Raw genomic sequence first — 26,407 nt, 5'->3', positions numbered from 1 at the left:
AGTACCCAAACTGCAACTTTGTCATAGAGTCATGCAAACAGGCCCTTCAGCCCAACTTGTCCATGCCACCCTTTTTTACCACTAAACTAGTCCCAATTACCTGTGTTTGGCCCATATCTCTCTTACCCATGTAACTGTCTAAATGCTTTTTAAAAGACAAAATTGTACCCGCCTCTACTACTGCCTCTGGCAGCTCGTTCCAGACACTCACCGCCCACTGTGTGGAAAAATTGCCTCTTTGGACCCTTATGTATCTCTCCCCTCTCACCTTAAACCTATATCCTCTAGTTTTAGACTCCCCTACCTTTGGGGAAAGATGTTGACTATCTCTCTTATCTCTGCCCCTCATTATTTTATAGGCCTCTATAAGATCACCCCTAAGCCTCATACACTGCAGGGAAAAAAGTCCCAGTCTATCCAGCCTCTCCTTATAACTCAGACCATCAAGTCGCGGTAGCATCCTAGTAACTCTTTTCTGCACTCTTTCTAGTTTAATAATATCCGCTAGTTGAGTGAACTTTAGAACAATTTGGTTTACGGTATTCGTAAACTTTGCAACATCAATATCAAGATATTTTAAACAAATACGTCTTTAAATTCATTTGTGGGACATGGGCGTCGCTAGCTGGCCAGCATTTATTACCCATCCCTAGTTGCCCTTGAAATGAGTGTCTCGCTCGACCATTTCAGAGGGCAACTGAGAGCCAACAACATTGCTGTGGCTCTGGAGTCACATGTAGGCCAGGCCAGATAAGGATGGCAGATTTCCTTCCCTAAAGGACATTAGTGAACCAGATGGGTTTTTCCGACAGTCAGCAATGGTTTCATGGTCATCAGTAGCTTCTTAATTCCAGATTTTTATGTTTGTTATGTTTGGCGAATGAACCATCTCTCTGCCTTAATGAAAAGAGGTTAACTAAAATCGTGTAATTACTTTCTCCAAATGATTTTTTAAGGGAGTAATGTGATGACTTTCTCCAAAACAATTGTTATCATTATCAAAGGACACTTGGGATCCATTTTAATCTAACCATCATGAGATTCTGAGTTCAAATTTGAGGATGGTGGGTCACTAAACAGGTGTCACCAGTCTGTTTATCAACAGTTTAAATGAATATACCCCAGGCTGCTCTTTCACATTTAAATAATTAGTAATTGCTAAACACACAAAGGAGTGTGCCAAACCCCCAAGGTAAATCAGTTGTGTATTATGTCTTTAATAGATCCTCTCGTTAATGCTGCATTTATTTAGCAGTGCCAGTCACTTGGGCAAATGCAGCTAAGGTTGCACTGCTGCCTCCAGAGGAGCAGCAAATTATCTCACCATGTGATTCCTTTGGAAGGTCATCTTGTAAGTGGCAAAAGCAAAAAAGGCTTTAAAAAAAAATTCATTGGACATGGGCATCGCTGGCTGGCCAGCATTTATTGCCCATCCCTAGTTGCCCAAGGACAGTTGAGGGTCAACCACATTGCTGTGGCTCCAGAGTCACATAGAGGCCAGATCGGGTAAAGTGGCAGATTTCCTTCCCTAAAGGACATTAATGAACTGGATGGATCTTTTACGACAATTGACAATGGTTTCATTGTCATCAGTAGATTCTTAATTCCAGGTATTTTTTATCAAATCCAAATTCCACCATCTGCTGTGGCGGGATTCGAACCCGGGTCCCCAGAATATTAGCTGAGTTTCTGGATTAATAGCCTAGCGATAATACCACCAGGCCATCGCCTCCCCTCAAAGGTGTCATTTTTTTTGGGCCCTGGGATTTCTGACCTTTGCCCCAGCTGGTTTGACTAGTCAATGGGGCTTTCGATTGCTCACTCTCACACAGCTTGTTTTAAAGGGGAAAACAAAAAGTAAATACTGGCTAGGAATTTCAAGCCTCTTATAATGGTGACAATCTCTCAGACTATCATCAGAACCACACATCAAACAACAGTTTCATCCTCCTCTCTTCACAGTCTACATTCTGCTGTACCAATCCACATATCCAGAATTACAGAAAATTATTTTGGCTTCAGTTTTCCAGAACATTGCAGGAACACTGAAACTTGCTTTGTACCAATCTGATAACTCACATTAATGTCTATTTTACCCATTAAATGTCTGGTATCTTTGCACAACTTGGTGTTTATAACAACTTTTAATGCTTTTTTGTGTCATATTTTCAGTCACTCACACTAACTGTCTCACTGGGTGGAATTTTCCATTTTGGAGACTAGGTGCAATGGTAGGCGGGATAAGCTGCATGTTTCCCCCTGGGCAGTAGGGTGGGTTCTCGCACCAATTGCATGATTTCGAACATCTCTATCAAATCGCCTCTTAGCTTTTTTCTCTCCGTGGAGAACAGTCCCAAACTCTTCCAATCTATCCTCATAGCTGATCCAAAGGTAGTCTTGCATCTGTCCTGATGAGTGCAAGACAAAAAGCTTTGACACCATGTCTCCTTTTTCAGCAATGCTCAGGTTCTACACAACTGAACAAAAATAATGACAATACATTTTCTTGTGCTGTACAAGGGCTCCGCAACACAAACCTACTGGCTTCCACTAAAATAGTTTGTAATCCTGGAATTGCTCAGCTAGTGACATTGTTATGTAGTCATGATTGCTTGTGAACAGATGAAGCCCGTCCAAATGCCTTTACTTTGTGATCCTTGACAACCATTAAAGAAAACTAATCTACCCAGTCATCTTTGAATTAGATTTTTGAATTCAAGATCTGAAGTGCCAGCTGGCAGTACCTGTTTTAAATGGTCACAATTCGCAGCTTATTGACAATCGCAATTATGGAGAAAAAAATAAAAATTATCGCCATACCTTTTCTTCATAGAATCTCCTTCGCAATTTCTTGTCCTTTGGAGGCACAGTGCGTCTCAGCTCTTTGTACCATTTACGAACAATATATCCTCGCCAGTAAGCTTGAATTCTAAGATAAAAGTGACAGCTTGTTAAACCAACATAAAATCAGTACTCAAAGACTAAGAGATCATCACATAAATGTTTAATCTTCCATCAGAGTGCAATGCCCGGTTCGAGAAGCTGAGAGGTCACATTGCATCACCAGATTTATTTATACCTTTTAAGAATATTCAGGCTGGTTTTACTGGGCACAATATACATATATATATGTTGCTTCAGGAATGTTTAAAAAGATCACAGAGAAAACAGGTTTGCATTTCTTACAGGATTAGTAACTGCAAAACTGGAAGTAACATTTATAGGTAAAAAGCCAAGCTGCATACCCTGCTCTAATGAAGGATACCACTCCAAATGCTAACATAGCTTCCTCTTTCAAATGCTGCCCAACTCATTGGGAGGGGAGTTTTTCCACCCCCGTTTTCAGGGGCCAGAAGTGGCGAAGGGGGCGAATAATCAAGGGAGAGTCCCAAAATGGCTTTTGCTCCAGTGGGATTTCCCCACTCGATTGTCCCTGCCCCCCACCAATGATATAACGGGCGGAAGAGAGTTTGGGGGACTTCTGTGACAGAGAGTGAGATCCAAAATCTGTAGGGACTGCACAGCCAATTCATATGATCCGTCTTAGTTGTTTCTGCCATTTAAGGTGCAATTTATAGTTAATATTTAACAACAATTTGCCGGTTAATTTATAGAACCATAGAAAATTACAGCTCAGAAACAGGCCTCTTGGCCCTTCTTGTCTGTGCCGAACCATTTTTTGCCTAGTCCCACTGACCTGCACTTGGACCATATCCCTCCACACCCCTCTCATTCATGAACCCGTCCAAGTTTTTCTTAAATGTTAAAAGCATTTACCACTTTATCCGGCAGCTCATTCCACACTCCCACCACTCTCTGCGTGAAGAAGCCCCCCCGATGCCCTCTGGTTTTTTTCTCCCCTAGCCTCAGCGGAAAAAGCCTGCTTGCGTTCACTCTATCTATACCCATCAAAATCTTATACACCTCTATCAAATCTCCCCTCAATCTTCTACACTCCAGGGAATAAAGTCCCAACCTATTCAATCTCTCTCTGTAACTCAGCTTCTCAAGTCCCGGCAACATCCTTGTGAACCTTCTCTGCACTCTTTCAACCTTATTTACATCCTTCCTGTAACTAGGTGACCAAAAATTCGGCCTCACCAATGCCTTATATAACCTTACCATAACACTCCAACTTTTATACTCGATACTCCGATTTATAAAGGCCAATGTACCAAAGGCACTCTTTACGACCCTATCCACCTGTGACGTCACTTTTAGGGAATTCTGTACCTGTATTCCCAGATCCCTCTGTTCAACTGCACTCTTCAGAGTCCTACCATTTACCCTGTACGTTCTACTTTGGTTTGTCCTTCCAAAGTGCAATATCTCTCACTTGTCTGCGTTAAATTCCATTTGCCATTTTTCAACCCATTTTTCTAGTTGGTCCAAATCCCTCTGCAAGCTTTGAAAACCTTCCTCACTGTCCACTACACCTCCAATCTTTGAATCATTAGCAAACTTGCTGATCCAATTTACCACATTATCATCCAGATCATTGATATAGATGACAAACAACAATGGACCCAACACCGATCTCTGCGGCACACCACTAGTCACAGGCCTCCACTCCGAGAAGCAATCCTCCACAACCACTCTCTGGCTTCTTCCATTGAGCCAGTGTCTAATCCAATTTACTACCTCCCCATGTATACCCAGCGACTGAACCTTCCTAACTAACCTCCCATGAGGGACCTTGTCAAAGGCCTTGCTGAAATCCAGGTAGACAACATCCACCACCTTCCCTTCATCCACTTTCCTGGTAACCTCCTCGAAAAACTCTAATAGATTGGTCAAACATGACCTACCACACACAAAGCCATGTTGACTCTCCCTAATAAGTCCCTGTCTATCCAAATATTTGTAGATCCTATCCCTTATCATACCTTCCAATAACTTGCCCACCACCGACGTCAAACTTACTGGCCTATAATTTCCCGGATTTCTTTTGGAACCTTTTTTAAACAACGGAACAACATGAGCCACCCTCCAATCATCCGGCACCTCCCTCGTGAATACTGACATTTTAAATATGTCTCCCAGGGCCCCTGCAAGTTCAACACTAGCTTCCCTCAAGGTCCGTGGGAATACCCTGTCCGGTCCTGGGGATTTATCCACTCTGATTTGGCTCAAGACAGCGAGCACCACCTCCCCTTTAATCTGTAAAGGTTCCATGACCTCCCTACCAGTTTGCCCTATTTCCAAAGACTCCATGCCCGTTTCCTCAGTAAATACGGATGCAAAATAACCATTTAGTATCTCCCCCATCTCTTTTGGTTCCATACACAGTCTACCACTCTGGTCTTCAAGAGGACCAATTTTATCCCTCACTATCCTTTTGCTCCTAACATACCTATAGAAGCTCTTTGGATTTTCCTTCACTCTGTCTGCCAAAGCAACCTCATGTCTTCTTTTAGCCCTCCTGATTTCCCTCTTAAGTAGCTTCTTGCACTTTTTATACTCCTCGAGCATCTGATGTGTTCCTTGCTGCCTGTACATTTCATACAACTCTCTCTTCCTCTTAATCAGTGTTACAATCTCCCTCGAGAACCAAGGTTCCTTATTCCTATTTACTTTGCCTTTAATCCTGACAGGAACATACAAACTCTGCACTCTCAAAATTTCTCCTTTGAAGGCCTCCCACTTTCCATTTACATCCTTACCAGAGAACAGCCTGTGCCAATCCACACTTCCCAGATCCTTTCTCATTTCATCAAATTTGGCCTTTTTCCAGTTCAGAACTTCAACCCGAGGACCAGATCTATCCTTATCCACGATCAGGTTGAAACTAATGGCATTATGATCACTGGATCCAAAGTGTTCCCTCACACTCACATCCATCACCTGCCCTAACTCATTTCCCAATAGGAGATCCAATATTGCATCCTCTCTAGTTGGCACCTCTATATACTGATGTAGAAAATTCTCCTGAACACATTTTACAAACTCTACCCCGTCTAAACCTTTAACAGTATGCGAGTCCCAATCTATATGTGGAAAATTAAAATCCCCTACTATCACAACTTTGTGTTTCTTGCAGTTGTCAGCTATCTCTCCACTGATTTGCTCCTCCAATTCTCGCTGACTATTGGGTGGTCTATAATACAACCCCATTAATGTGGTCATACCTTTCTTGTTTCTCAGCTCCACCCACAGGGCCTCTGTAGACAAGCTCCCTAATCTATCCTGCCTGAGTACCGCTGTAACATTTTCCCTGACCAACAATGCCACCCCGCCACCTTTTATCCCTCTGCCTCTATCCCGCCTGAAACATTGGAACCCTGGAACATTGAGCTGCTAGTCCTGCCCCTCCTGTAGCCAAGTTTCACTAATGGCTATAATGTCATATTTCCATGTGTCTATCCACGCCTTCAGCTCATCTGCCTTCCCCACAATACTCCTGGCATTGAAATAGACACACCTCAAAAGATTATTTCCACCACACTCTACCCTTCCATTTGTGATTTTGCTTGAACTAACCTGTCTTTTTACCCCTGCTCCACTATCTGCTCTGGCACTCTGGTTCCCATCCCCCTGCAAATCTAGTTTAAACCCTCCCCAATAACACGAGCAAATCTCCCTTCAAGTATATTGGTCCCCTTGTAGTTTAGGTGTAACCCGTCTCTCTTGTACAGGTCCCACCTGCCCCAGAAGAGGTCCCAATGATCCAAGAATTGGAAACCCTGCCCCCTGCACCAGTTCCTCAGCCACGTGTTCATCCGCCCAAGCATCCTACTCCTGCCCTCACTGGCATGTGGCTCAGGTAGCAATCCTGAGATTACTACCCTTGGGGTCCTGCTTTTTAACTTCCTTCCAAGCTCTTTGTACTCACTCTTTAGGACCTCCTCACTCTTCCTTCCCACGTCATTGGTACCGATGTGTACCACGACATCTGGCTGATCACCTTCCCACTTTAGAACGCTGTGCACGTGCTCAGAGACATCGCTGACCTTGGCACCTGGGAGGCAACAAACCATGCGGGAGTCTCTGTCCCGACCACAGAACCTCCTGTCTGTACCTCTGACCATTGAGTCCCCTATCACTACTGCTCTCCTCTTCTTCATCCCACCCTTTTGCACTGTAGAACCAGACTCAGTATCAGAGCTCCGGCTGTCGCAGCTTGTCCCAGGTAAAGCATCTCCCACAACAGTATCCAATTCAGTATACCTGTTGTGGAGGGGTATGGCCACAGGGGAACCCTGCTCTGCCTGTCCTTTCACACTGCCATTTCCTCTCCTTACAGTAACCCAATTTCCTGTGCTCTGCTGCTTAGGTGTAACTATCTCCCTAAAGCTACTGTCTATATACTTCTCATTCTCCCGAATTAGATGGAGGTCATCAAGCTCCTTCTCCAGTTCCCTAACACGCTTTGCTAGCAGCTGCAGCTGAATGCATCTTTTGCAGGTGCTGTCATCAGGGATACCGGAGGTCTCCCTGATCTCCCACATCCTGCAAGAGGAGCATTCCAACATCTTGCCTGGTATTTTTTTTTACAAGGTCTACAAGTGTGGAGGCTGGGGACGAGCTTGGGGCTGGGACAAGGCTGGCAAAGAAGAAGAGCACTCTGGGGGAGGACGACCTCACTGAGCCTGGAGGTCTGGAGTGCTTATACTTCAATGCAAGGAGCGTAGCAGGTAAGACAGACGAACTTGGGGCCTTAATGCTCACGAGGAATTTGGATGTGGTTGCGGTGACAGAGACTTGGTTGAAAGAGGGACAGGACTGGCAGCTGAATATTCCAGGGTACAAGTGTTTTAGGCGAGACAGAGGAGGGGCCAAAAGAGGTGGGGGAGTAGCGGTATTAGTTGGAGAGCATATTACAGCGGTGCAGAGGGAGGACAATTCAGAGGGGTCGTGTAACGAGTCACTCTGGGTGGAGCTTAGAAACAGGAAAGGCGCAGTCACTATGTTGGGGGTGTACTACAGGCCCCCCAACAGCCCAAGGGAAGTGGAAGAATGGATATGTCAGGAGATACTGGATAGGTGCAGGAAAAATAGGGTTGTTGTAGTGGGAGACTTCAATTTCCCTGGTATAGACTGGAAATCGCTGAGGGCAGGGTATCTGGATGGGGAGGAATTTGTAAAATGTGTACAGGAGGGTTCGTTGGAACAATATGTAGACAGCCCGACTAGAGAGGGGGCTATACTGGACCTGGTACTGGGGAATGAGCCCGGTCAGGTCTTCAAAGTTTTGGTAGGGGAACATGTGGCAAATAGTGACCACAATTCTGTTAGCTTTAGGATAGTGATGGAAAAGGATGAGTGGTGTCCCAAGGGTAAGGTGTTGGATTGGGGGAAGGCTAACTTTATTGGGATCAGGCAGAAATTGGCAGCTCTTGATTGGGAGAGGCTGTTTGAGGGTAAATCCACATCTGGTATGTGGCAGTCTTTTAAGGAACGGTTGTTAGAGCTGCAGGATAGGCATGTGCCTGTAAAAAAGAAGGATAGGAAGGGTAGGATTAGAGAACCGTGGATTACCAGGGAAATTGAGGGACTGGTCAAAAAGAAAAGAGAGGCGTATGTTAGGTCCAAGCAGCTAAAAACGGAGGGAGTTCTGGAGGAGTACAAAGAAAGTAGGAAAGTACTCAAACGGGGAATTAGAAGAGCAAAAAGGGGTCACGAAATGTTCTTGGCAGACAGGATTAAGGAGAATCCCAAGGCATTTTATTCATACGTTAGGAACAAAAGGGTTGTTAGGGAAAAAATCGGACCTCTCAGGGACAAAAGTGGGGACTTATGCTTGGAGCCCAAAGAAGTAGGGGAGATCCTAAATGAATACTTTGCGTCGGTATTCACAAAGGAGAGGGATGTGTTGACTGGGAGTGTCTCTGAGGGGAGTGTTGAACCGTTGGAGAAAATCTCCATTACAAAGGAGGAAGTGTTAGGTTTGTTAGAGAATATAAAGACTGACAAATCCCCAGGGCCTGATGGAATCTATCCAAGGCTGCTCAGGGAGACGAGAGGTGAAATCGTTGGGCCTCTGACGCAAATCTTTGTCTCGTCACTGGACGCAGGTGAGGTCCCAGAGGATTGGAGGATAGCCAATGTGGTCCCGTTATTTAAGAAGGGTAGGAAGGATAACCCGGGTAATTATAGGCCGGTGAGCTTGACATCCGTGGTGGGGAAGTTGTTGGAGAAGATTCTTAGAGATAGGATGTATGCGCATTTAGAAAGGAATAAACTCATTAACGATAGTCAGCATGGTTTTGTGAGAGGGAGGTCATGCCTCACTAACCTGGTGGTGTTTTTTGAAGAAGTGACCAAAATGGTTGACGAAGGAAGGGCCGTGGATGTTGTCTATATGGACTTTAGTAAAGCGTTTGACAAAGTCCCTCATGGTAGGCTAGTGAAAAAGGTTGGATCTCATGGGATAAAGGGGGAGGTGGCTAGATGGGTGGAGAACTGGCTTGGTCATAGAAGACAGAGGGTGGTAGTGGAAGGGTCTTTTTCCGGCTGGAGGCCTGTGACTAGTGGTGTACCGCAGGGCTCTGTATTGGGACCTCTGCTGTTTGTGATTTATATAAATGATCTGGAAGAAGGAGTAACTGGGGTGATCAGTAAATTTGCGGACGACACAAAACTGGCAGGACTTGCAGATAGTGAGGAACATTGTCAGAGGCTACAGAAGGATATAGATAGGCTGGAAATTTGGGCAAGGAAATGGCAGATGGAGTTCAATCCTGATAAATGCGAAGTGATGCATTTTGGTGGGAATAATGTAGGGAGGAGCTACACGATAAATGGAAGAACCATAAAGGGTGTAGAGACGCAGAGGGACCTGGGTGTGCAAGTCCACAGATCTTTGAAGGTGACGTCACAGGTGGAGAAGGTGGTGAAGAAGGCATATGGCATGCTTGCCTTTATAGGACGGGGCATAGAGTATAAAAGTTGGGGTCTGATGTTGCAGATGTATAGAACGTTGGTTCGGCCGCATTTGGAATACTGCGTCCAGTTCTGGTCGCCACACTACCAGAAGGACGTGGAGGCTTTGGAGAGAGTACAGAGGAGGTTTACCAGGATGTTGCCTGGTATGGAGGGGCTTGGTTATGAGGAGAGATTGGGGAAACTGGGGTTGTTCTCCTTGGAAAGACGGAGGATGAGGGGAGACTTAATAGAGGTGTATAAAATTATGAAAGGCATAGATAGGGTGAACGGTGGGAAGCTTTTCCCCGGGTCGGTGGTGACCTTCACGAGGGGTCATAGGTTCAAGGTGAAGGGGGGGAGGTTTAACACAGATATCAGAAGGACATATTTTACACAGAGGGTCGTGGGGACCTGGAATGTGTTGCCGGGCAAGGTGGTGGAGGCGGACACACTGGGAACGTTTAAGACTTATCTAGACAGCTATATGAACGGAGTGGGAATGGAGGGATACAAAAGAGTGGTCTAGTTTGGACCAGGGAGCGGCGCGGGCTAATTGTTCTTTGTTTCTCGTTTCAAGGCTTCATTCTATGATCATCTTGCTGGTGCTAGTACAGAGCGAGACTGCGGATAGTTGGGAACCTGTCTCGGGGGCAGGGAATTCAGATGGTGTTCGTAAAGCAGAAGTGGAAATGAATAGGGTTGGGAAGCATTTTCTGATCAGGGCCAGTGTGATCTCCTGGACTCGTTTCGATCGCCTCAGGGGGTCGGAGAGGAATTTCCCAGATTTTTTTTCCCCATATTGGCCATGGGGTTTTCACTCTGGGTTTTCGCCTCTCCCTGGAGATCACATGGTCTGGAATGGGGGGGTGGGGGTGAGTTAATAGGTTGTGATGAACAAAGCATCGTTGCTGTGAGGGACAGCTCGGTGGATAGGATATTAGGATGTAGATAGACTGGAAAATTGGGCGGGGATCCTGGATTCAGGATTCAATCCTGGACCGGGGAGCGGCGCGGGCTTGGAGGGCCGAAGGGCCTGTTCCTGTGCTGTATTGTTCTTTGTTCTTTGTTGTTTGTACTCTGGGGGAAAAACAAGAATAAACTTTCTGGGAAAGAAAAAGCCTACTCTCACCTCTGCCTGTTCTCGCCGAAGCCTGTTTTGAGCCAAAGCCCTTCAGCTCTCACTCTGCCCCCTGCTCACTCTGCTGCCCGCTAACGACGCTGCCCGCTCAAAGGTGCGGCCTACTTTTAAACCCTCCAAAAGCTTCCCAGGCTGCTGCTGGGCCTACTTCCTGTTTTGAAAAAAAACCTCCGATTTTTTTCACTAATTTAACTGAAAAATAAATAAATAAATAAAATGCACAAACAAGCTCCCTTACCCTCAGCCTGCTCCTTATGTTTAACTCGTATTCATTCTGGATGTTAGGGTATAGGATAGATAGTGTTCATAGTGTGCTTTGTTCACCCTTATATAGAGAAATTTAAAAAAATAAAAATATAAAAGGACAGCTCATTCAGAGGGCCAGCACCAATGTACTGGACTAGCTGCCCTTCTTTTATGCTGTAAAATTCTATTGGACTAGAAAGCCTGGTTGGGGTGTGTTTGTGCGGGGTGGTGGGAAGGGGAGTCAAGGGCTGATTGTGGTGAGCAGTCCAAGTTTTGCCATTTTTTAAGGGTGTTTCCAGGTCATTGTAATCAACCCACATTTTTCCATGTGACTGCTAATTCTATCCCAAATAATTGTTTCCAGCAGCTTGCCCACTACTGATGCTCAACTGACTCTGTCAATTGAACATCAGGCTCCATCAACTTGAACATTAGCCTCTATCAACAGCACTTTCCAAACTGCAATCTCTACCATCTAGAAGGACAAGGGCAACAGAACACCACCACCTGCAAGTCACTCACCATCCTGACTTGGAACTATATTACCATTCCTTCACTGTCACTGGGTCAAAATCCTGGAATTCACTACCTAACAGCACTGTGTGCACATACACCAGGTTGACTGCCGTGGTCGTAGAAGACAGCTCATTGCCCCTTCACAAGGGTATTTAGGGATGGGCAACAAATGTTGGCACTGGTGCATACGTCCTGTGAAAGAAACAAAAACATGATTCCAATCCAATTACCCAAATACATGGAGTTAGCTTGGAGGTTCTCCCGTGTGGAGTGACACATGACGGAGCCAAAATGGGTGGCACGATGGCACAGTGGTTAATACTGTTGCCTCACAACGCCAGGGACCCGGGTTTGATTCCTGGCTTGGGTGACTGTGTGCAGTCTGCACTTTCTCCTTGTGTCTGCGTGGGTTTCTTCCAGGTGCTCCGGTTTCCTCCCACAGTCTGAAAGACATGTGGGTTAGGTGCATTGCCCATGCTGAATTCTCCCTCAGTGTATCCGAACAGGCGCCAGAGTGTGGCGATTTAGGGGATTTTCAGAGTAACTTCATTACAGTGTTAATGTAAGCCTACTTGTGACTAATAAATAAACGTTACTTTTACATGTGCTTATATCCATGGCTAGTTTTTCCTGGAATAGGTTGCTGGCCCCTCTTCAGAGACTATTATCTTAAGGGGCACCAGTCTGCTTCAGGCATGACTGACCATGAGACTGCTGCACTTACCAGCAGCTATTGGAAGGATTCACAGATTGATTATCAATCTATTTGGACATATTATCAACGCATGGCTATGAAGTCCCAGAAGGGGACTTGAACCTGGAGCTTCAGGCTCAGAGACAAGGAGGCTACGCATTGTACCACAACACCTGACCCAAATTCTTAGAACTAAGGTTTAAATTATTTTCCTTGAATAGATTAATAGTTCACAGAAGAGCTTGGTTATTTCTTAATTTTGCTGTCCCAGCAATAAAGATATTCACAAATCCTGATTAATAAGTCTCTGCCATACTCAAAATCTAACCAATGGAAAAATACTTGTTCAAATAAATGGTCCTTCGATGGTATGTATTTTGGTTCTCTGATTTTTCTTAATAAGCTCAATGTCATCTCAGATTGAAGGGCAACCTTTCAAACTGAAACACTGCGAAGATTTGCCATCTGCTGTGTAAATTCTAGAAAGTGTCTTGCAATAGAATCTGTAGTTTCAAAGCTTGTATTTTTTGAAGTGGACCTGAAAAAGGAAACAAAGGCCTAGAATTTCATCCCCAGGTCAGGTTGGATTTTCGGTCGGGGTGAGCGACCTTGGAGTGAGTGTAGAGCCTGCCAGGTGTGAAGAGGGTCTGGACACGAGGACTGCCTCTGTATTGTGTTCTAATAAGTAAATAATAATAAAACAAATATAATTCCTCCAGCCCACACCCCGCCCATTCTCACACACTCCTGCCAGATCCACGCCAACCTATGCCAATCCATGACACCCAACCACTGCCTATGACCCCTCACACCAATATGCCAACACGTGCCCTTGCACCCACTCCCATGACCCCTAATGCACCTCTCTGGCATTGCGATCAAAATCCTAATCACTCACTACATTGAAATAAGTTTTTCCGTGTGTGGGCACTGGTTCTTTTGCCAAACACCTTACAACAGTACTTTCTGGTTATCGGCCACTGGAAACAGCCTCTATTTACTCTATCTAAACCCTTCCAGATTTTAAACACCTTTATCCTGATCTATGTAGCCATGTTCTTTCTTTACCTTGTAAAGCAAATGTTTTCTATAAGATGGCACAGATATAGAACCCCAACAGTGCAGAAGAAGGTCATTTGGCCCGTCAAACCTGCACTGATCCCCTCTGTTATCACATTAGTACCTTGTAGCACATTTTGTCCTGTGCAGCCGAGCTCCGTCATGAATTATCCTGGTCTGGTATTGCTCTTTCCTGCACATCGGGCAACTCTTCCTCCCAGAGAACTTCTCAAAGGCTTGCAAGCAAATCTTCAAACAAAATGTACAAATGGACAGTATAAGCAAATTCTCAGACATTGACAAACTATTTTACAATGTCTCTTTTAATACTGATTACACATGTTCCAGACCACATTATGGGGTGATTCTCCCAGCATGCTGCGGGCCGGAAGACTCAAGTGGAGGCCGTGTAGCGGGTTCCCCACTGTGCGCCACGGCCTCCGTGAGTCTCCGGCTGCAGGATTTCCGCCGCTGTCAGCTATGCGCCAGAAATCAGTGTGGAGTTGTATAAATTATTTAAATCAGAATTGGAATATGATTAGTGGGCGCAGGACTGAATTCTCCGGGCCCACTCGCCTCTCTCCCCGCCCCCCCCACCCCGCCTGGGCCAGGAGTGTTTCACTCCAGCGGGATTTCCAAAGCTTCCCACTTGCGGAGAGCTGGCAGCCTGACCCCACTGGGGTGCCGGGGATGCGTTGAGGCTGGCTGGGACATCTCTGGGGGGCCAGTGATCGGGCCTTGTGGGGGGGGGGTTCCCACAGCTGGCGATGCGGGGTCGCAGGGCTGGCCAGCGATCGGGAGCCCGGCAGTTCGGGACCATTGCACTTGCGCCGATCTCGGTACTGACAGATCAGCGCATGCGCAGTGGTCTGCTGGGCGCTATGCTACCAGCCTATCCAGCGGCAATAGGCCCCACCCCCAAATGTTTAATGATATTGACGCTACGGCACTCTGCGGTCAGAGTGTGGGAGATTCATTTTGAAAATCCCGCTGAAAAAAACAGTGGGATTTACTCCAGTTTTTACATGAATTCGACACAGAGTTTTTTTGGCGATTCCCACCCTCTATGTCCCTAATTACACAAAACATCAATAACACATGTTCCTAAAAACTGGAAATTCTAATAATTTCTCTGCAGTTTTTACCACTTACCCTGTGAAAAACATGGGAACAAGACAGCAGAACCTGTTGGACAGAACACCAAAAAATATAGTTGAGATTGAGTTCATTCAGTAGTTTGTGATATTGCGTTTACAGATGGAAAACAAATAATGTTTAGACCGTAAGACCATAAGACATAGGAGCAGAATTAGGCCACTCAGCCCATCGAGACTGCTCCGCCATTCAATCATGGCTGATATTTTTCTCCTCCCATTCTTCTGCCTTTTCCCCATAACTCCTGATCCCCTTATCAATCAAGAACCTATCTATCTCTGTCTTAAAGACACTCAATGACCTGGCCTCCACAACCTTCTGTGGCAAAGAGTTCCACAGATTCACCACTCTCTGGCTGAAGAAATTCCTCCTCAACTCTGTTTTAAAGGATCGTCCCTTTAGCTTGAGGTTATGCCTTCTGGTTCTAGTTTTTCCTACTACTGGAAACATCCACCTCATGTCCAGTCTATCCAGGCCTCGCAGTATCCTGTAAGTTTCTCTTGGATCGCATCTTCTTTAAATTAAGATTATAATAAGGTTACGGCTAGGTTTTGGTGTGCGAGGTGAGCAGCTCAAATCAGGAAATTTATCAGACCCGCCAAACCCATCTTGGTAGAATGGTAGAATGTACCCTGATGCTTTGTGGGGGTGGGGGGTTGGGGGGGGGGCGCTGTAGGAGCTGGGCACACTGACTCTGAAATCAGGAGGCCATGGTGGTGGATGAGTACTGGGTGGGTAGGTTAGAAGATCTGCTTCTCTTCTCTGTGACTTTGTCCCAGTTGTGTATGAAGATTATAGGCTCTCTAGCCCTCACTGCACTCCACCCACCTCCTAGGCTCCTTTACCTTACATGCCATCTCGTCCGCAACACTGATCCCCTGGCCCCTTGAACTCTCTATGCCAATTCAGTGCTATCTCATGTCCCCAGCCACTCCCCATGATTCCTCAAACTGTCTCAAGTCCCTTCAATGCCCATTCACCCAGTATGCATCATGGATGGACACTGAAGTCTCCCTCCCAGAGTACGTTCTGTGCCTTGCCAGCGATAGTGCTTCCTCCAGTTTCGAAGGATGAGGGGGGATCTTATTGAAACTTACAGGATACTGCGAGGCCTGGATAGAGTGGACTCGGAGTGGATGTTTCCACTAGTAGGAAAAACTAAAACCAGAGGGCACAACCTCAGGCTAAAAGGTGAACCTTTAAAACAGAGATGAGGAGGAATTTCTTCAGCCAGAGAGTGGTGAATCTGCGGGAACTCTTTGCTGCAGAAGGCTGTGGAGGCCAGGTCATTGAGTATCTTTAAGACAGAGATAGATAGGTTCTTGATTAATAAGGGGATTAGGGGTTATGGGGAAAAGGCAGGAGAATGGGGATGAGAAAAATATCAGCCATGATTGAATGGTGGAGCAGACTCGATGGGCCGAGTGGCCTAATTCTGCACCTATGTCTTATAGTCTTATGGCTCCAATGGTGTTCAACATGGAGGAGTACTGGTTCATCATTGAGAGGGGGGGTGAGTGGAGGTGGTAATCAACAATCAAAAAGCTTCTTTACTCATATTTGACCTCATGTGTTCTGAAGTCGATGTTCAGGGCTTTATACCACCTTCGGTGGGCCTTGTCATAGAATCATAGAATCCTACAGTGCAGAAGGAGGTCATTCAGCCCATCGAGCCTGCACCGACCACAATCTCAGCCAGACCCTACCCCCATAACCCCATGTATTTTACCTTGCTAGCCCCCCTAACACTAAAGGGCAATTTAGCATGACCAATCCACCTAACCTGCACATCTTTGGACTGTGGGAGGAAACCGGAGCACCTGGACGAAATCCACACAGACACAGGGAGAATGTGCAAACTCCACACAGACAGTGACCCGAGGCCGGAATCGAACCTGGATCCCTGACACTGTGAGGCAGCAATGCTAACCACTGTGCCACTGTGCCGCCCTGTCCTGCTGGTGGGACAGAACATACCTAGGGATTGTGATGGTGGTGTCTGGCACATTGTCTGAGTATGACTATATCAGGCTGTTGTTTGACTAGTTTGTGAACCAGCTTTCTCAATTTTACACAAGCCCTCAGACGTTACTAAGGAGGACTTTGCAGGGTCGACAGGGCTGAGTGTGCTGTTTCTGGTGCCTAGCTCAATGCTGATTGGTCCTTGCGGTTCCATTCCTTTTAGACTTCGTAGTGATTTGAGACATCTGAGTGGCTTGCTGGGCCACTGAGGTATCAGCCGCATTGTTGTGTGTCTGGAGCTCGATGTGGGCCAGACCAAGTGAGGATGGCAGATTTCCTCCCCTGAAGGACAGTAGGAAACCAGATAGATTTTTACAACGTTGGTTTCATTGTCACTATCACTGAGACCTCTAATTCCAGATTTACTGATTTAAATTCCACCAGTTGGTGTCAGGGTGGATTTGAGCCTGTGTCCTCAGCCCATTGCCTGGGCCTCTGGATTGCTAGCCACAATGCCACTACCTCTCCTTAACGCAATTAATGCTGCTCCCTGCGTTAAACTGACAGGGGCGGGGAGTTGTCATTGGGGTCATGGGGGGGCGCTCTCCACTGATATTTTGGCTGGGGGCAGTGGGGACTATGGCGTCCCATAAAATTCAGCCCCGTGACTTTGTCCAAAATGTTTTTGATAGTTATCGAGGAGAAACATCTGTATGATATAAAATGTATTTTCCATATTCTATCATTGGCTGGGAGAACACATATAGCATCAGTAAATTGCCAAGAATAATTATTTTTGCATTGTCTGACCTCCCGTTTCTTGAGTGGGCCCTAAGTGCATCTGAGTAACACTTCTACTGGCCAATTGGTCGAGGACTATCCATTCAGTGACTGGTTCGTACTCTGCCTACAAGAACCTGGTTTGAAATGGTCTTTACTGCTAAACGGTAGAAACTTCCATTATTTAATATTTTTGCTAGATCAGCAGAACAGATCCCCAATGTGAAAGAGAACGGTCCCAACCAATGTCCTTTCAGACTTGGCCAGCGAGGTTAGTTGTAGGGCTACCAGGCTCCCTCTTGATGGAAGTTTCTAAACAGGTATAAATTGAATTCAAAAGTTTCAGCATATGAACATTTTTTTTGGGGGGATTAGCACAAAATATGCTGCAGTGCTATTTTAACTGGTTAATATTTCACACTTGTATCTCAATCACTGTTTCCAAATAGAATACCATCCTAGTTTCTTCGCAATTTGTACTCCAGTAATGTGAAAAGTGCTTGCTACTCTGTTTTTCAAAATACTCACCTGTTGCTGCATCCCGAACTCTTCTCTGCATATAGCACAAGGCTGTGATGAATCTCCCTGTTGTATTGATCTCGTTTTCACCAGTTGCCATTCACTATCTGTTAATGGTGCTTTAGGTGCATCAACCAGACCCATTTTCTGTGCTTAAAAGAACAATTGATAAACCAAAATTTAAGACTAAGGTTTCTAGTTGAGGAAAGACTAAAACCAGTCAATTATAACTAGATCACAAACTGAACCAGAGCCTTTTTTGTGATTTGTAATAACTTGCTCAGAGGTCATTCAGATGAATGTATTTAACCTTAATTTACATTTGAAACTTTCAAAATGCCTCAATGTCAATTACTATAGATCACTGCATATAAGTTGGCCTTTGAAGCTTTGGAAAACCTTTCCACAAACCTGGATCGACTTAGATGCTGAGTACAAAATGTGAACAAGGTCTCTGAACAATCTTGATCTTCTGCAGCAAACTAGATACTTTCTTTCTATAAAGTGACTAGACCAACTAACTGTAACTCTGAAATGTTTGTTGGGCTCAGGATTGGATTTGTCCCACTTTACTTATTCCTTCATGGGATGTGGGAGTCGCTGGCTGGGCCGGCATTTATTGCTCACCAGTAATTGCCCTTGAACTGAGTGGCTTTCTCGGCCATTTCAGAAAGCATTTAAGAGTCATCTGCATTGGATCTGGAATCATATGTAGGTCAGACCAGGCATGGAAGGCAGATTTCCTTCCCTAAAAGACATTAGTAAATACGATGGATTTTTACCACAATCGAGAATGGTTTTGTGATCATTATTAGACTTTGGAGGAGGCCGTGTGGTAGTGCCCCTACCACTGGACCAGACGTTCCTGGCTCGAGTCCAAAGCCAGGACATGTTGGCCATGGAGAGGAGCGTTCAATGGGTTCAATTGGCAGAAATCCTTCCACCACTTCCCCCACTATTCTCCAAAGGGTTAAAAAACAGCATGGGTGTGAAGATATGCTAAGCAACAACAGCAGACTTTTACTTACAGGTTTTCATTCACTTCAAATTTTACAATCTGCTGTGGTGGGATTCAAACCCGGGTCCCCGAAGCATTATCCTGGGTCTCTGGATTATTAGTCAATCATAGAATCATAGAAACCCTACAGTACAGAAAGAGGCCATTTGGCCCATCAAGTCTGCACCGACCACAATCCCACCCAGGCCCTATCCCCATATCCCTACATATTTACCCACTAATCCGTCTAACCTACGCATCTCAGGACACTAAGGGCAATTTTAGCATGGCCAATCAACCTAACCCGCACATCTTTGGACTGTGGGAGGAAACTGGAGCACCCGGAGGAAACCCAAGCAGACACGAGGAGAATGTGCAAACTCCACACAGACAGTGACTCAAGCCGGGAATCGAACCCAGGTCCCTGGAGCTGTGAAGCAGCAGTGCTAACCACTGTGCTACCGTGCCGCCCAGTGACAATACACCATCCGACTTCGGACTATAAATAGTCCGGTGACAATACACCATCGCATTGCATTTCTGGTGATGATGAAACCATTCTGGCGATTTTCGACAACCCATTCCCATAGACCCTTCTCAAGATCACGCCAGTTCCCATGGTGCATTTGATCTTGGGCATCTTCTTCAGGATAGATCCTTCTTCTTCTTCCATTCTTGCACCAGTTTGTTACTAACACCAAATTCTCTCTCTGCAGCAGCTATTTGATGAGTTGGCAAATGTTACAACTTTTATCTTGAAGCCAGCTTCGCACTTCTTCATTTTTGCAGGGGATCCCATTTCTGTTCATTTGTTGCCATACGTGGTTTGCTTTATGTGGATACATCTTACCTCGCGTGCATCTTCTTGCTAAAACTGTCTGTATTGCCTGCTTGATCCCATGTCCTGGGATCGTTTAACTCTAAACATATATTTCTGAGCTGGAAAATGGATGCTGACTCCTAATACGGGAAAGCCCTGTGTATTTACAAACTGAAGAATGGGAAGCCAACTTCTACGGTGAGTAGGGTGCACTGGAAGATCGGGATGCCTGCGCAATGGTGCCCCAAGAGCTCAGCAGCTGGCTTCACTGATGAGATTAAGCTCCACTCCCCCTTCTGGCGACAATCACATCTGGGCATTTTTTAACTAAGTGCCTTATGATTGCGACTGGGAACTCACCCAAACAATTGGCGCAAATCTTTCCCGAACACTCGTTCGGCACTTTGAATTTTACACCCTGTGACTTTGTTCCACATTTTGTTTACTCACAACACCACAGACCACAAAAAATGGTTAGCAAATAACATTAGTACACAAAAATAAGTTGTTAAATCTGGTCGGAGCCACTGAATTTGCTTCAAAATGGCAGGCGGTGTCAGTTCCAACTCTTAAAATGGCTGCCAAATAATCCTCCCTTCTAAACAAATACATGGGCTGGAATTTTACTGAACTGCCCACCACGGGAATTGTTGTGAGCGAGGAGCGGACCATGGAAAGGTCTGTTGACTTCGGGCAGGATTTTATGGTTATGGGATGAGCGAGGCCGTAAAATTTCATCCACTATGTTCCTGTAGCTTCCTGCTAAATACAGACTCTTTTTTGAGTTGGAGGCTGACATAAACCAATTAGCCACTAGATTTATAATAAATATCCATCTCATCCACGATTCTTCTTCGAATTAGCTGTAATTTAAAAATTACATCACAAGCATGACGCAACCATAAAAACAATACATTAAACATGAAAAGTGAAAAGAATTTACCCAAAGAGAGGCCCAAGGGCTTTGGATCCAAAACATACTCTTCCTCCTCATCTTTTCTTTTCTTCTTTTCTTCTTTTCTTTTTATTCCTGTATCCACCACAGGCTTCACAGCGTTTCTGTCTATGGGCCTGTAGCAACTCATCTTAGGCCGTTGTTTTGTTTTGAAAGTATCAGACAATGAAAGGTTTTGGAGCTGCAGATTCCTAATAATGTGATCTTGCAAAGCCACAGCAACGAGCACTGTGGTGTCTGGTTTTGTGGAAATATGCTAGAGGGTACAATGGAAACGAGAATGCAAGAACAACTAATTATTTTTTATTTGAGAAGCCCTCTTAAGTGTGTAACTCATGTCCAACAAATTGTTATCCACTTATTTTGGGGTATACATTTAATGTTGCATGGCTCTCTCTCCTTCCTCCCCACTTCCAAATTTTATGGTTTATTTTAAGAGAACTCATTAAAACAAGGATTGCGTCTGTCCCTGCTGAACTCCAGAAAGCCTAAATACATTGATGGATAGGAGAGCTGATTGTGAAGTGAAAGTGTTTATGTGTTAAATTACATCACATAAACACTTTGCTTCCTCAGTCAGCTTCCGATTCCGAAGCGAGGCTCGGTACGGTTTGCCTGCTTTATTTTCGTCCTGAGCTAACACAATCAGCAAGCTCATTAATAAAGCACAAGCAGATGATGCTACTTTAAACCACATTGTGAGTATACATGCTTTTCCTTATTTTATTGAGTCCTCTGAAGATTAAACAGGAAAGAGATTAAAACGGAGACCATTCAGAAGTAATTTATTTAAAGAATACGGCAACTTTCAAACTCAACTTTGATATCTTAAAAACTGTCAATGAAATTTGTAAAAAGAAATTACAAATATGCTTATTTTTTACATTTATTTGTGGGACATGGGCGTCGCTGGCTGGCCAGCATTTATTGCCCATCCCTAGTTGCCCTTAATCGAGGGCAGTTGAGAGTCAACTACATTGCTGTGGTTCTGGAGTCACATGTAGGCCAGACCAGGTAAGGACGGCAGATTTCCTTCTCTGAAGAACATTAGTGAACCGGATGGGTTTTTTCGACAATCGACAATGGTTCCATGGTCATCAGTAGATTCTTAATTTCAGATATCTTTTATTGAATTCAAATTCCACCATCTGCCGGGGCGGGATTCGAACCCAGGTCTCCAGAACATTAGCTGAGTTTCTAAATTAATAGTCCAGTGATAATACCACTAGGCCATCACCTCCCTTTACATTGGCAATTTAATTCAACACAGTTATAAGAAGCTCACCTTAATTGCACATGTCCCCTGCACATGTCCTATGCTACTGGCAGCAGTTTCTGACCTGTTGTCTTGGCTACTTTTTTATATTCATTCGTGGGACATGGGTTTTGCTGGTTGGACAGCATTTATTGCCCATCCCTACTTGCCCGAGGGCAGTTGAGAGTCAACCACATTGCTGTGGCTCTGGAGTCACATGTAGGCCAGACCAGATAAGGACAGCAGATTTCCTTCCATAAAGGGCATTAGTGAACTAGATGGGTTGTTCCGAAATTGATTTCATGGTAATCAGTAGATTCTTAATTCCAGATTTTTAAAATTGAATTCAAATTCCACCATCTCCCGTGGCGGGATTCGAACCGGGTCCCCAGAACATTAGCTGAGTTTCTGGATTAATAGTCTGGCAATAATACCACTAGGCCATCACCTCCCCAAATACAACTTCAGGCTACAACCTGAAGCAATGCTCACTGATATCTATTGAAGCCAATGATAGGGAATACCAGAAGGAGAATCCAGGTGAATATTCTTTGCAAATCCCATACATTTTAATTTCAGCTTCCAGTCATTAGTGTGAGATCCATGTGTCAGAAGTCAACAGCATTAGCACAAGTCACAGCACAATGTAAAAACAGAGGCATTGCGAGAGTAATACTGGCTCAATTCTGTTCTCCTCCTGAGATGCTGGACTGTCTCAGAAGGAACGGTGCTAATAAGGACCATTCTTTCATTGATGATTGTCTTTGAGAAATGGGTTCTGTTGAGCATAACTAATAAGTTCTTATATTTAAATTTCAAAACAAGCCTTGACTATACCGTGAACACAATTCAAATTAAACAAGTGAGACAAAGCACTCCAAAGATGTGCGAGTTAGGTTGATTGGCCAAGCTAAATTGACTCTTAGGGCCTGATTTTACTATTTTCATTCTAAGTGCTGAATCTGGGCGCAATTCAGATCCGGCTTGGAAATCTGCTTACAGGCGCCCCCTTACGCACTTAGCCTGAAAAAAAAAATCGCGGGTCTGAATTGCGCTGTGGGCGGGGTTTAGCGCGCCCGAAACGATCGGAGCTCTGAACTGCGCATGTGCAGTTAGAAAAAAATTTGAAAAAGCGTGCCCGTGTCAGATCGCTCCCGGGCCGCAGAAAGCAGCCCGGGAGCGAAAAGAGGGAGCAATGGCCCCCACACACATCACCCCCACCCCTATAACATAACTTTCCCCCTTATCCACCCAACCCCCCCACTACCCAGACCGATCACGATCCCTTGCCCCCTTCCCCCCCACCGATCGCCCACAGAGTGGCAACGGACCCCCCTGTCCACCCCCCTCCATCTCCCCCACCAGAGATCCTTCTGGCCTCTCCTCCTCCCCACCCCCTCCCCCACCCCCCCAGAGAATGATCTGGCCTCACTCTCCCAGCCCCCTCAGAGAATGATCAGGCCTCACCCCCCCCCCCCCCCCCCCCCCCACCCAAGAGAATGATCTGGCCTCACTCCTCCCCCCCGAGAGAATGATCTGGCCTCACTCCCCCGCCTCCCCCCCCCCCCCCCCCCCCCCCCCCCCCCCCCCCACACCCAGAGAATGATCTGGTCTCACCCCCTCCCCCAGCCAGAGAATGATCTGACCCCACTCCCCCCCCCCCCCTCCAGAGATACACCTGACCCACCTCCCCCGCCAACCAGACAACGATCGGCCCTCCCCCCCCCCAACCAGACCCAACGATCTGGCCTCCCTCTAGCCCCCCCTCCTTCCCACCAGAGATACATCTGACCCGCCTCCTCTCCCTCCCCCTCGCCAGAGAGTGATCTGACCCGCCTCCCGTTCCCCCTCCACCACCGATCTAAGTCAGAGAGCCGTTGGAAGCGCTGAATTCGCGTCTTCAGCAGCTGATTCAGACTTTTATTCAGCATGTCCATTTCGGCGCGATTCCAGATCGGCAAACGTGGTGGTAAAGGGAGAAATGCTGATAAAGTTGGGTGGGCAGTTCATTAATTCAATTTAAATGCATGCAAACAAATGCACGAAAATGGGCGCAACGCAATGGTAAAATCGGGCCCTTAGTGTCAGGGAGACTAGCAGGGTAAATACATGGGGTTAGGGGATAGGGCCTGGGTGGGATTATTGTCGGTACAGACTCGATGGCTGAATGGTCTCCATCTGCACAGTAGGGATTCTATGAGATCTATGATAATGGGTACTTCTTTAACTGTTGCCTCTCAAATGCATGCTCAAAGTATGATGATTCTGTCCTTTATAGAAATAACAAGATAATGATAATATTCTGAAGTAAAAGGAGAAAATTCTGGAAATGGTTATTATATGCAATGATTAGCATTCCCATTTCATGAGAAGCTGCCATTGACAGGAAAAATGACAAAATTCCTTAAATAATTACTAGAAATGGGTAAACTAGTTCCTAATTGTGAAGGCACTCCTCCCCTAAATGATGCTGGGTACAGATGGATAATTGTTAGGCCCCAAATTTTGATTTTACACACACGTTACATTGCTGACAAAGTGGACCTACCTACCACCTAATCTGACCCAATAATGCAAGGCCAGTACATTGAAATATTTTGCATAGTTTCTGCTGCTTGGCACATGATGGCACAGCTTCTTGGCACAGCTTCTTCCCTGCTGCTGTCAGACTTTTGAATGGACTTACTTTGCATTAAGTTGATCTTTCTCTACGGCCTAGCTATGACTGTAACATTACATTCTGCACTCTCTCATTTCCTTCTCTATGAATGGTATGCTTTGTCTGTATAGCGCGCAAGAAACAATACTTTTCACTGTATGTTAATACATGTGACAATAATAAATGAAATTTTTTTAAAATAAAAAAAAAATGATGTGCCTGGGCAACTATCGGGAATTGTGTCATATTAACAGGGCTTAAAAGCTATTAAAAGGCTGCGTGTGGACTGAAAAATAGCTTGCACACCATGATCCACTTGGAGGAACTGACCGCTGGAGATCCAGCAAGGGAAGGCTCAGCACAGAAAAGTGGCCCCGAGAGGAGGGAGACTCCGAAAAGTTCAATTACAATTTGTGGCCTTTAATTGATCCTGGCATGTTCATTACAAAATGGCTACTGAGTGTCCGAAACACTGCTCAGGTACACCAGACACATTGTGGGAAGAACCCTTTACTTAACTTAATTGAAAGTTGCAGCCGTAATGAAGGTTGCTGTTTTGTGTGCAGTGTCAGAGCACCGGCAGCACTCGCCTGCTGCATCTCCAGCCAATGTGAATGATAGGCCTCAGCGCCTACTAGAAGATGCCCAGTTCCCAAAGTGCAAACGCATTTTCCGCACCTGACATCACATTATTCATCGCATTGTGTAATTTTATTCAAAGTAAGTAAACCCCACAATCAACAAGACGAGACCGTGCAAATAGACAATTATCTCACAGCGACTTGATCTGCATAATGTCTCCTAGAGAATAAGAATGTGGGTAATAAAGTCTGCATTCTACAGTCAAACACTTAAAGTCAGAGTTATAAAACATACCTTGTTCTTCCATGTTTTGGTGCTTGTACCTGGCACCAATGATGCAGTCACTGATTTAGATAATGTATCATTTACATCCATAATTAAAGGAAAACTGTGACTGCAGCCATCAACTTTCAAGGCTTTTGCATTTACGAATAGTTTACCTGATAGGAACAAAAGTTGATGATAGACATTATTTATTTAATAAACATAAGTCACTTTTCCTAAAATTCATTCTTGTAATATAAGCATCAACGCAAAGGCCACCAATTATTGACCATCCCTAGTTTTACATATTTTTATTCCTTTACAGGATGTTGGCATTGTTGGCTAGGCCAGCCTTTATTGCCCATTCCTAATTGCCATTGAGAAGGTGGTGGTAAGCTGCCTTCTTGAGCCGCTGAAGGCTTATATGGGCTACTTCAGAAGATAGCTAAGAACCAACATTGGTACGGCTCTGGAATCACATATTTGCCAGACCAGGTAAGGAAGGCTCATTTTTTTACCAAAGAACTTTAGCATATCAGTTGGAATGTTACAATAGCTTCGCATTCACTGTTACTGATATTCCATCTACTGTTAAACCAAATTCAAATTCTTAATTACCCTTTTACAAAGGGTCTTTGACAAAGGGTTGTCTGGACTCGAAACGTCAGCTCTTTTCTCTCTTTACAGATGCTGCCAGACCCGCTGAGATTTTCCAGCATTTTCTCCTTTGGTTTCAGATTCCAGCGGCTGTAGTAATTTGCATTCATCTTAATTACCGTAACTGCAGCTAACTCATTTTCTGCCTCTGCTGCTTAGTGTCCATCTCTGCCTATGAAACATTCTGGGTTGTTTTGCTCTGTTAAAGGTGCTATATTAATACTGGACTGGAAATAGTGTGAATAATGAGGAGGAGAGGTTTAAGCTTCAAGATGACATCATAAG

At 45.2% G+C, this 26,407-nt stretch overlaps 1 protein-coding gene across 1 annotated transcript in view; it reads right to left on the bottom strand.

Annotated features, from left to right (window-relative positions):
* rnf32 (ring finger protein 32) overlaps positions 1-21,402 on the bottom strand; it is a 33,559-nt gene extending 12,157 nt beyond the window's left edge. Inside the window, exons 1-6 of the mRNA XM_078229703.1 lie at positions 21,256-21,402; positions 20,694-20,961; positions 17,943-18,085; positions 14,670-14,702; positions 13,642-13,766; positions 2,821-2,929 (exon numbers count right to left, since the gene is read on the bottom strand). Coding sequence (XP_078085829.1) covers positions 2,821-2,929; positions 13,642-13,766; positions 14,670-14,702; positions 17,943-18,085; positions 20,694-20,961; positions 21,256-21,402 — 825 coding nt within the window. The remainder of the gene's footprint in view (positions 1-2,820; positions 2,930-13,641; positions 13,767-14,669; positions 14,703-17,942; positions 18,086-20,693; positions 20,962-21,255) is intronic.
* Between the last annotated feature and the right edge of the window lie 5,005 nt (positions 21,403-26,407).

Source organism: Mustelus asterias, chromosome 2 (genome assembly GCF_964213995.1).
Source record: "Mustelus asterias chromosome 2, sMusAst1.hap1.1, whole genome shotgun sequence".
Lineage (NCBI taxonomy): Eukaryota > Metazoa > Chordata > Chondrichthyes > Carcharhiniformes > Triakidae > Mustelus > Mustelus asterias.
This window is presented reverse-complemented; position numbering and strand designations above follow the sequence as displayed.